General features: G+C 37.7%; 1 protein-coding gene across 2 annotated transcripts in view; it reads left to right on the forward strand.

Moving 5' to 3' along the window:
* Positions 1-12,737, forward strand: part of LOC131255652 (protein PHYLLO, chloroplastic) — a 98,708-nt gene that overhangs the window by 21,590 nt on the left and 64,381 nt on the right. For both annotated transcript variants that reach the window (XM_058256431.1, XM_058256430.1), the window contains exons 7-11: positions 9,183-9,239; positions 9,459-9,527; positions 9,632-9,748; positions 9,819-10,013; positions 10,413-10,511. In XM_058256431.1, coding sequence (XP_058112414.1) covers positions 9,183-9,239; positions 9,459-9,527; positions 9,632-9,748; positions 9,819-10,013; positions 10,413-10,511 — 537 coding nt within the window. The remainder of the gene's footprint in view (positions 1-9,182; positions 9,240-9,458; positions 9,528-9,631; positions 9,749-9,818; positions 10,014-10,412; positions 10,512-12,737) is intronic.

The following is a 12,737-nucleotide window of genomic DNA, read 5'->3' on the forward strand; positions in this document are numbered from 1 at the left end:
CTAAAGGTTCACTCATGATGAAAATAGATAGATGGCATAGCCGATCATGATGTGCCATCTACATATCTTCTTCATAGACTTGTGGTCTAGTGAGTTCTTTAGATATATATGATATTCTTATTGCCCTAAGAGAAAGTAAGTGTACATGTATGTATCATCCCATCTCTAAATATGTTTCCTTTCATTGCTTATGTCCAAATTTCAGCAACTTTGCCCTATCCTTGTCTTCTCACTTTTTCCTAAGTCATATAAGGAAGCTTTATTAAATAAGGAGTAGAAGCAGGCTATAAAGGAATAGATGGATGCATTTCATCAAAATGACACTTGGGAACTTATCACTCTTCTGACTGGTAAATGTGTTGTGACTTGTAAATGGGTCTATACAATCAAGTTTTATCTTGATGGTATGGTTGAACAGTTGAAGGCTCACCTAGTCGCTAAAGGATATACCCAAACACTTGTGTGTTGATTATAGTGAAACCTTCTCTCTTATGGCCAAGTTGAATTCCATTCAGGTTATACTATTTGTAGTTGTTAATCATGGTTAGCCTCTCTTCCAACTTGATGTAAAAAATGTCTTCTTTTATGGTGATCTTATAGAAAAAGTATATATGGAGCAACCTCTCGAATTTGTTGCTCAGAGAGAGTCTAACAAAGTGTGTAAACTGCAAAAGGCAATTTATGGGTTAAAAAAGTCTCCACGTGTATGGTTTGACAAATTCAGCAAGGTTGTATTAAATTATGGCTTTGTTTGAAGTTATGCTGATCATTATGTTTTTCTACAAAAGGATATTCAGGTCTCATTGTGCTTGCATTATATGTGGATGATATTATTGTTATTGGAAACAACAACAAGGGGATTAAAGAACTAAAGAAGTATATTCAACATCATTTTCTCAGAAAAGATCGAGGATTATTTCCTTGGTATACAATTAACCAGATCCAAAGGAGTTCTATCTCAATTGAAATATGTTCCGGACCAAGCTAGTTGACACTCCAAAGGATTCTAACCATAAGCTTGTAAGTGATCATGAAGATGCAGTAGAGGATCTGTGGAGGTACAGGAGATTGTATGGAAAACTTATTGACTTAACTATTACTTGACCAGACAATATTCTATGCAGTGAGCGTAAAAAACCAATTCATGAGTTTTCCAGGAGTACCTCATATGGAAGCAGTTAGTTGAATTTTGTGTTACTTGAAAGGAACACCAGGTCAAGGAGTTTTGTATAAACAAAATGGTCATCTTTGGGTCATAGGATATTCAGATGCAGATTAGGTGGGTTCCTTAGTAGTTAGACAATCCAACACTGGATATTGTACATTTGTGGAAGGAAATCTAGTCACATGGAAGAGCAAGAAGCAGAGTTGGGGTGAATCCTAACTCAGCCCATTCTCTCCTCTTCTCGGCTCTTCTCTATTCCATCTCTCTTTCCACTATTTTGTGCTTCTTATTGTTTGGTTTCTCTTTCCTTCAATCAACAGTTACCATTAAACTTCTTCCTCCAAGAAAAGTTTCAAAAGGACATGCCTAGAGATCATAACTTCTTTTTTTCGTTAATTTTCTTGGAATTTTCAATGTAGAATCAGAGTAGCCATTTTCAAGAAAATTTTAAAATCCAAATAGAGAAATAGTTGGTGAGAATGACCTCCAAGGAACAAGAAACATAAGATTGAAGCCCGATAAGACTTGAAGGAAATTGAGAAGAACAAATCATGGAAGATAAAAGTACACAAAAACTTGGATTCAAGAATCTAAAAAACATGCATTATTGGTCTACCATTGAAGTTAGTTTCCTAGTTAGAAAACTGATGGGGAAATATAGGGAGAGGAGGGAGGATCTCCACATGGTCTTTATTAATTTAGAGAAAGCATTTGATATCGTCCCTAGAGAGTTAATTTAGTGTATTGGGAAAAAAAAAAGAGTTTCAAGAGGATATATTGATGTGATTAAGGATATGTATGAGGGAGTGGTAACAAATGTTGCCAATAGAATTCAAGCTGGATGGGTAGTTTTATGTGATCATTGTGTACCACTCAAATTTGAACGGAAATTTTATAGCATAGCTATGAGACTCTAGCCATGCTATATGGTATAGAATGTTGGGCGGTTGAGGAACAAAATATTCATAGGATGTGTAACTGAGATGTTGAGGTGGATGAGTGGCAATACGAGGAAGGATAAAATTAGAAATGAATGCATTCCAGGGCACTTAGGAGAAGCACCAATCAGTGTTCGAAGTATCGATATCACTAAAGTTACGCTGGCTGGGGATATGGAAACAATATCAATATTGCCGATACTTGGAAATGTGGGGAAACATTAGGAAAGCATGTGGAAAATGGTGGAATTTTTCGGTGAAACCTCAGGAGATGCTAAAGTTTTCATATTTGCATATTTAGGAATAAAAAAATTGCATAAAGAATGCATACATAATAAGTTTTCATTTAATGGGGGTGTAAAAGCACTTGTTGTCCTAAGTAATCAATTCAATAGTAACCAAAATGAGTTCATATAATACAAATGCTGGTAGCATACAATAACTAAGACATAGAAAAGTAAATAAACTAAAAAGACATATCTATCTGGCCATCCATCCATCCAACCATCCCATCCATCCATCCATCCATTATCCATCTAGCCATCAATACTTATACACACATTCAAACATCTATTTTATCATACAACCATGTCCCCATAAAGAAATATTTGAAATGATTTTATTTTTTTTTAATAAATAGATTTTTGGCGATATTGATACATTTTCAATATTATCAAAATATTGCTGATACATTGGTGATACAAGCAACACATGGAATTTACACAGTTGAAAATATTAGTAATACATTGGCGATACAAGCGACACCTGGAATTTACATAATTGAAAATATTGGCGATGTCGATACATCGGCAATTCTTAGTGATATATTGCGAATACCTGGAATTTTTGATACTACCAGTGCTATTGTTATCACTACCGCTGTTATCGGTATCGCCGAGCTGGAGATATGGATAATATTAGGGATATTATCGTAATATCAGGGATACTCTAAACAATGGCACCAATAGGTAATAAGATGAGGGAAAGTAGATGCGGATGGTTTGGTCATGTGCAATGGAGACCAAGAACCACACTGGTCAAAAAGAGTGAGTTGGTACAAGTTGAAGGCTCTAAAAGGGCAAGGGGAAGGCCCAAAAGAACCTGGGTGGAGGTAGTAAGAAAAAACTTGATGACCTTTGGCCTAATTGAAGATCTAGCCTTTGATAGAGTGGAATGGTTGAACGGGATTCATGTGGCTGACCCCAATTAATTGGGATAAGGTTTAGATGATGATGATGAATTTTCTGCTTGGTAATGTATCCAATGGTTCCTTGAGAATTGATGGAGCCAGGCCTGCAGTCGGTAGATCAACAAGCAGAGGGAGAACTGTTAGCAATTGTCTCTGATTTGAAGTCTATTACAAATTTGGAAATGAACATAGCCACATTGGTTGTTGGTGATGGTGACAAGAGAACGGGCTCTGATCTCCCAGGCCTGTTAATGAAGAACTAGTAGATTCGAATCTGCTGCAGAGTACTCAGAAATAGAAGGGAAAGAACAAATTATTTTTTTTTAATTTTTTAATTTTTTCTGAAATCCTGCTGAAAAGCTCAACATCTGCCTTTGAAGATGATGATCAATTTGTCTTTACATCTCCAGCTGAGGACCTCAAAACCTTATAATCTCTGCCTGAAAACTTGAAATCTACAGAACAATCAAATCTCTGTGAAAAGAAAGGAAGAAAGAGAAAAAGAAAAAGAACAACGCAAAATCACAAGAAAAATGGAGCAGCAGGTTGTAACTTGTAACAAATCATAGAGAAATGGATACACGATTCAGATTGCAGATATTTAGATTGTACCAGAAAAATATTACAGGGAAGTAAAAAAGAAAAGAAAAACACAAAAACATAGGGATGAAAAAGGCAATTGAGTTTCAAAATCACACAAAATCCTGCAGCTGTTGTTGAGACTGCCACAAGGTACTGTGAAACCAATTGGATGAAATGAACCTTAGCAGGTCAGAGATGAAAATCTGGAATATGATGATCTACTTAAATGGGGATCTACAATGATCTCTCTCGTAGTCAGATTTTGAATTGATAGATATCAGAGACACTGATACCATGTAATTTTACTATAAAAACTATACCATTCCATCGGTAATCTCCACTATATATGTAGTGTTGTAGATAATATCTACAGATGATATGGACCTAATCTTTCTCTAATTTGATTTGAAACTAAGTTACAGATAAGGGATAAGATTACATGAACAGAATACACAAAATAACTACAAGAAATAGGTCAAAATATCTGATCTGTCACACGTGTAACTATCACTCTTCACAGTTCTCACCTCCAAATCCTTTCATCATTTTCTGAGAATGGGATAAACAGTCCCTTCAGATGGGCATGAAGGTGGGTGGAAGACTTGATTTTTTAAAAAAAAAAAAATCTAAATTGAATATTCCAAATCACTTGCTTTCCTCCTGTGAAAAGAAACGTTCACCGTACTTGTCTTCTCAACTGCCAGGCTATAAATGTCACGACCCTAAATCTAGTGTTGGTAATCCATGATTACTATACACCAAATTTTGGTTGACAGCCTCTATAGAACTCCGATTTTGGGACTTCCAAGTATCACATACTAAGTCCCATAAGTGGGGCTCCATAAGGAGGATTTCTAAAAGTAAAGACGACAAACACATATCATTTCTCAAAATTTCATCATATTCAACATATATTACTGTGTACAACTGAGAACATCAAGGCAAAACCAAAACATAAATCATGTCATATTTACTATGCCTGATGTACATATTCAGGGTATTACAAAAAAAAGATATATACACTGATATGTACAAAACAAAAGGGACAACTGGAGTCTATAGCCTCTATTCCTGCAGCTCCCTTCTCTCACCTGAAAAAAATAGAAAGGAAAGCTTGAGCTACTAAGCCCAGTGAGTGCGTGTGTGCAGTGAAAATGCATGTTTCATGTCATGCTCATATAATGCACAGGAATGCACAGACTTTCTAGATCGCTAACAATAAAATAAAGATACAATGCATTAGGCCACTTTTTATGTTCTAAATCATTTTTATATACAGAGGTAGGACTTCTACCCACTTGTAAAATACATACTCTTTCAATGTTTCCACAACTTTTCATATTTCCCAATTGGATCACCAAAGTCTGAAACAGAGGTGGGACTCGCACATGATTGCTACCCACTTGTATAGACTTTTCCACCGTGGTCAACTACAGAGGTGGGACTACATAGTTCACGGGCCGAACTAGTCTAACCCACTTGTGTTGAACCTCACTATCTGCCTAATAGCAAGAAGTCATAAGTTGCTTGGCAAAACGATAGCGGACAATTTACGAGCTCGTTACACACAACCTATCTTTGCTTGTCTATAAGCAGGTCAGGTCAAACCTCTCAACCAATCGACACTCGTCGGTGGGAGTCGCTGCCTACTTTGGTATTTCGGCATTCTAGCGCTCTGTTCTTCCACCCAGTCTAGGCATTGGTTGCTCCCAATAATACCAATCGGGGTTTAGGGACTTTCACCTATGGACCTTCTAATCATGTCCGGTCGAATTACACATTTCCGGTGTGGTGTCCAACTCAAGTCATAACAAAGTATGTTTTATCGCATTTACAATCACTATATGCATAAGTCCACACACAAGCACAATATGTCATGGTTTTCAAGGCAAGCATAGGACGACCTTCCTCATGTGGTCTCCTCATACATTTAAGTTCCTCATACGGGTCTCATGTAAGACATCCGACTATGAATCATGCATATGATATGCACATGACATAGCCAATCTAAATCCAATCCGGGATTTATTCTGCTAGAAGACTTCATGCCACAAGCATGCTTTTTCTCAAGAATTAACTACATCAAAAGGATGAAGGATATTTCTTTCAAACGTTTTATCAGACAAGTAGCGGGCGGACTATGTAAGGGACAAAGAGAGAAACCATTAGAAATACGTGACTTTAAACAAAACTAAATCATCTCTATCATCTAATCTTCCATTGATTATTGCTAGATTTTCTGTTTTAGGGTTAGGTATTGCTGAATTTTCTGATTTCGGGTTAGGTATTGCTGACTTTTCTAATTTCGGGTTAGGTATTGCTGAATTTTCTGATTTCGGGTTAAGTATTGCTGGATTTTCCTTGAAAGCCCTATAAAAGTCGAGCTTTTCTAATTTAGGGTTAGGTATTGCTGGATTTTCCTTGAAAGCCCTATAAAAGTCGAGCTTTTCTAATTTAGGGTTAGGTCATTGCTGGAATTTCTGATGGAGTTGGTTAATTTATTGCTGGATTTTCTTTCAAAGCCCTATATAAGACTAGCTTTTCTGATTTAAATTAGTTAGGTTATTGTTGGATTTTCTTAAGGTTATGGCTGTTGGCTATCCAGTGTATGAAACAGATTTCGGGGCCTCGGGTCTTACAATAAAGATTCCTGAATATAGAATGAAGGGGGCAATCAACACATCAGACATTCTCCGAAAATACATTTTGTCCCATTTTTGACCCGATACCTAATTTCATCCTTGAAAACACTCCACTTTTATTATTTCTAATTCTATTTTTTGGTGACAATGACCTCGTTTCATACTGACAACACACATTTTCCAAGCAACACCATGTACAGTCTCCGTCCTTGTATTACCTAAACCTCCTATTGTCTTAGGTTTACACACCTTTCCATGCAACCAAGTGGTACTTTTTCCTTCTTCCATTTCCACAAAAAAAAAAAAAAGTCTCTTTTAATCCTTTTGAATCTGTCAATGAAACTGGTGTGAAAATTGGAATGTAACATGTAGTATATTGGCAAATTAGAATCAAATTTATAGTAGTGATTCTTCCACCTAGTGGTGTATTTTTGGTTTTCCATATAAAGAGCCTTTCCTGCTCCCTTGTGGATCCCATGGGCTTTTAGATGGTTTGCCAATAAAAAGTAGGATCCCGAGATAAGTGGACTGGAAGTAGTCTTGATGCAAGACATGGAAAATAAAATATGATATGCAAGATTTCAGGCTTAGATCCTACCAATTCAGAAACAATCACACAAATTCCAAGTCCCACATGAAAATCCAAACATTCAATTAAAAAGGGGAATCTATGCGGGTCCAAGCCGACACAGGTTAGGACTGGACCAATAAAAATTATAAACCAAATGATGTCAAAGGAAAATAAAATCAACTACTCATGCATAAAAATCAGTCCCTAATCCAAGGGATTCCCTAATTTCAATTCAAGGAACCTTAAGGTGATAAAAAAGGGGCAAATCAATTAGGAATCATGTAATCTAGGATTAGGATTCATGAAAAACGGCTATGAGAGGATAAAAGAGGATAAAAACCTGAGCCAAAAGATGATCCCGCGTGTGGACAGCAACAATGGCCCAAACGAACGTGCGTGTGATCCCGGCCGTACGTGTGTGGGGCCCACTATTCAGAAAAAGGTCACCTTGCTCTGGTCGGCCAGGGATGGACTCAAAAACCCCCAAATCTCAGCTCGATCCGATGTACGGTTTGTGCGTGGTGCTCCGCCGAAGTTTCAGCTCGCCTGCGGGCCGAAATCTGGAAACCTGCTGTAATAAAAAAATTTGATGCAACAAAAGGACAAATTCGAAGTACGGATGGTGGGGGAAGATGGAAAAAAAGATGATGGAAGATGGGGGTGAATTGGGATCGATGTGGCTTCGCACCACGGTAGTTAGCCCTTCGAAAAGGGAGGGCTTCGCACCCACTTTTGAATTCTTCCACAACTCACGAAGAGAGTAGAAAAATAAAGCAGGAATTTTTTATTAACTTCAATGAATGAAAAGAACTACAAGGGGTGCCTATTTATAGGGAGAACCCTATACCTAAAAACTCGCACCATGTGCGATACCTATTACTTGACGATGAAGTAAACAAAAATAAAAACCAAACAAGGAAATCTAAAGCGTTCACGATGTTCTAAATAATAACAATAAGCAAAACCTAAAATATAAAATCAATCCGACGAGTGGGCCACGATCATGAGATCCCATGGTGGGCTTTTCTTGACTATCGGGCCACTTTTCTGAACCAAAACTTGACTTCTAGCTAGGAGGCCCTCCCTGGACGTCGTCATCGAGTCAGATCGATGGTGGGGTCCTCCTTCTACGTACGTACGTGCGTAGGGGGCGGCGTGAGTGCGCGTGTGCGCGTGATGTCCCCATCAAGTCTGCCCTGCACCCCATAGTTGAGGCAAGACTCTCCACTACTTCTTCCATCCCAGTCATTTAAGGAAACTTAGAAGTTGTCTCTTCGAATCTTTGAGGGTCAGTTTACTTAAAATGGATTTAAATGTTGATTTCTGTCAATGCATTCGTGTGGTTCATTTTTATTTTTTTATTTTTATTTTGGTTTTGCTTCTATATTTTCTGATTTTTTATTCTTTGAGACAAAAAAAATATTTTTCAAATTTCTCTTTAGACTACAGTTACCAACTTTTTTCTGTTGACTGGATTCAATTGCTTCTTATCTTAACCCTAGTGCACGAGTTTACATCTATTTCTAAGTTTTTGCACATAGTTTTCATTGAATCATTGTTTCATATGGAATCACTGCCTATTAATTAGGAATATCTCACTGTTTATCCAGATAAAGGGTTAGAAACTCGTTGTCATCATCATCTTAGCCTTTCTCCCATCAATTTACACACACTCTCTCTCTCTCTCTCTCTCTCTCTCTCTCTCTCTCTCTCTCTCTCTCTCTCTCACATGGCTAATTGTGGTTGGATTTTAAATGTTAGATTGGAAAAATGCTCTATGATTGGCTGCCCTCCAGAAATCAACCCTTCCTCTTGTACATGTGCTCTTTTACCGCAGGGACCATTGCATTGCTTATGTTAATTGCTTCGACTGTCTGTTTTTGGATGCTACTATGATTTTATGATTTGAGTAACAAACACAACTTCTTTTTGTTTCTACCTGATTTCTATAATCAAATGACTTGGGAAATATGAAATGAGCACCATGGGCATAAAACTGTTGAAGGCAAGTAGTTAGAGAAAGTGAAGGATCGTGGACTGCATAATTTACCAGTTGCTTCCCCCAATAGTCGTCTGTTGATTTTCATTCTTGTAGGTATGCCTGAATGCACATTCCTCTGGAAAAGATATTGGTGCTAGCCACTTGCAACTGGTATTCCCTATATCTTATTAATCGATTGTTTTTTCTTCAAAATTTGCTTCTTTTTTTTTTCTTTTTTCTTTTTTTGTCTTGAGGGATTTCTGGCGAATTCGACAATGCATGTGGACTTGTTCTATTGTTTAAAGTATCAGTGATCAAAGTCACTTTAACATTTCCCGATATATATTGTACATATCACAACTACCTTGAGTGTTCTTTGTTTTATTGCAGGAAGGATCTCCAATTTCTTTTCCATTTTATTTCAGACTCTCAGCAACAACTGCCTTTACCAATAATAAGGTATCATTCCTGTTACCTTGGTAATGTGATGAACATACAGCCATTGTAGTTTGTTGATTATTAGTAATAGTATGTAAACTAATTTGGAGACGTCTATCTTTTAGCCTCAGTTAGATGGTTCAGGTTCTCCTGGATTGAGTTACCTCTTGCACAAGTGTGCAAACATCAATGCCGTGTGGGCAGCGCTTATAATTGAAGAATGCACTAGGCTTGGTTTGACAGTAAGTGTTAGTGATAATCTGAAGTTTGTTGACTTCTACAGTATTTTTTCTAACTAATTCTTCTTTTCAGTACTTCTGTATAGCACCTGGTTCAAGATCATCTCCACTTGCAGTTGCTGCCTCCACTCATCCTCTCACAACTTGTATTTCATGTTATGATGAGCGCTCGCTTGCGTTTCATGCTGTGGGCTATGCAAGAGGTTCTCAAAGGCCTGCTGTAGTCATAACATCTTCAGGAACTGCTGTCTCGAATCTCCTTCCAGCTGTGAGAAATAAATTTTGGTTATGCTTCTAATTTCATTTAATTATTCTCCAATGCTATTGTGTCATGATTTAGATATCCCATAATCAATTTGGTCATCTGGAGTCTGGACATGTGGTTGTTTTCTCAACCTTTAACATGGTATTTTTGAAATAACAACTTCTATTCATCTTATTAATAACTTTCTATCCTAGTTTATTCGTGCTTTAACTTATGTTATTTGAGTATAAGAACTTTTGAAAATTATAATATCTGTTTTGTGAAATATTTTTGTTTCTTAATAATTACAATATATATTGTATTCCACAGCACTCTCTATTTTGCATTGAATCCTTCGTTAACAATATTAATAATCTATTATTTGCAAGCTTTAAACAATAAAAAGCAATCTATTATTTGCAGGTTGTGGAAGCTAGTCAGGATTTCGTTCCTCTGTTGTTACTCACAGCTGATCGGCCTCCAGAGATGCTGGATACTGGAGCAAACCAAACAATCAATCAGGTTCTGAATTAACTCTAAATCCATGTCGTTATTGCTCATGTGCTGGATGAGCTTATCCAAAATGTTTTCTCCAAAATGATAAGTAATCTGGACCATATAACATGCTGGACGCACATCTTTAGCAATGAGGTCAAACCCTATATGCTAACTATGGGAGACATGGTTAGATACTGAAATGGAAAATCAAATGAAACATAAAACGGTTTGAAAAGCCCATCTGGCAGAACTATTTGTTAGGTCTCTTCTAAATTTGATGATATCTGGGTGATAGCTGAAGTTCTATTGTCCTTTTTTCTTGAAAGGCAAACTTGTAGTATCTATGATCATCAAATGCATAGAAAGGCTAAGTGCGTGGAAGAATTTGGACCATCAGCATTGAATTTGGTATGTAGACAGTTTAAAACATAAAGAAATATGCATGGGTCAATCGAACTTTTGCTAGGTCCAGCAAACTGTACATGTGGGCCCACTCACAAGCGATCCAAATGAAGAGGAGAATAGTTTGGTATCCAACGGTCAATTGAAAATGAATTTGGTATCTAGACAGTTTGAAACATGAAGAACATATATTTCTTGATCTAACTTTTGTTTGGCCCAACAAGCTAGACGTGTTGGCCCACCTTCAAGTGATCCAAATTTAGAGGAAACTAGTTTTTTTTTCCCCTTACTATGCATTCTTCTTTTTAAATATATTATGGACCTTCAGATATGGGGTGCACAGTCTTATATAAAAGAACAGCCTTAAGAAGGACCCTGATGAAGACATGTAAACAGTGAAAATAGAGAGAAGCCAATAGGTTTTCTGTATTTTAGACAACCCTAAGGGGTCAAATATATAGAGATTACAGTCAGCTATACAAGGAAAATAATAAAATCAGAATCCTCTACCTTTGGAAATGAACTATACTAGCTATACAAGGCATGTGGCCTGTCTGACATCCCCCCTCAAACTAATGCGGTTCATCAACAAGTAATAGTGTGCCAACTAGAAATGAGTGACGCACAGAAGTGAGGGACTTGGTGAGAATGTCTGCAATTTGATCATGGGATGCGACATGTGGAAGAGAAATGAGCCCAGACTGAAACTTCTCACAGATGAAGTGACAGTCCACTTCAATATGCTTCGTCCGTTCATGAAAAACTGGGTTAGAGGCAATCTGAATGGCACTTAGATTATCTACATGGAGTGGAGTAAGATTATGTAGATGAATGCTGAAGTCGGAAAGAAGTCCACATAACCAGACAAGCTCACTACAATCAGCTGACATCGCCCAATACTCGACTTCTGTGCTTGATTTGGAAACAGTAGCCTGCTTCTTACACTTCCAAGAGATGAGAGAAGTGCTGAGAAAAACACAGTAGCCAGTGGTAGATCTTTGTGTGAGAGCGCAACCGGCCCAATCGGCATCCAAATAAGCACGAAGGTCCAGAGTCGCCGTGGAGGAGAAGAAGAGTGATCGATCTAGAGTTCCACATAGGTACCGTAGGATGCGCAACACCGCAGTCATATATGTTAGAAAGCAAAAACAATGAAGGCTTTAAGGAAAATGATTCTCCTTTGCTTTTCTATGTATTTGAGACAACCTTGAAGGGTTGAATATATAGAGTTTTACAACGACTATACAAGGTAAAATGATAAATACAAAATCTTCTATTTATACATCGTCTATCTATAGAATCGGCTATACAAGGCATGTGGCCTGTCTAACATCCCCCCTCAAACTAATGCGGGTCATCGACAAGTAATAGTTTGCTAACTAGAAATGAGTGTTATGCAGAAGTGAGGGACTTCGTGAGAATGTTGGCAAATTGATCATGGGAAGCGGCATGTGGTAGCAAAATGAACCGAGATCGAAACTTCTCGCGGATGAAGTGACAGTCAACTTCAATATGCTTTGTCCATTCATGGAAAACCGGATTAGAGGCAATTTAAATGGCACTCAGATTATCTACATGGAGTGGAGTAGGATCTTGTAGATGAACACCCAAGTCAGAAAGAAGTCCACGTAACTAGATAATCTCACTACAAGCTGCTGACATTGCTCTATACTCGGCTTCTGTGCTTGATTTGGAAACAGTGGCCTGCTTCTTACACTTCCAAGAGATGAGAGAAGTACCAAGAAAAACATAGTAGCCAGTGGTAGATCTGCGGGTGAGAGTACAACCGGCCTAGTCAACATTTGAATAGGCACGAAGATCCAGAGGGGCCGTGGAGGAGAAGAACAG

Source organism: Magnolia sinica, chromosome 9 (genome assembly GCF_029962835.1).
Source record: "Magnolia sinica isolate HGM2019 chromosome 9, MsV1, whole genome shotgun sequence".
Lineage (NCBI taxonomy): Eukaryota > Viridiplantae > Streptophyta > Magnoliopsida > Magnoliales > Magnoliaceae > Magnolia > Magnolia sinica.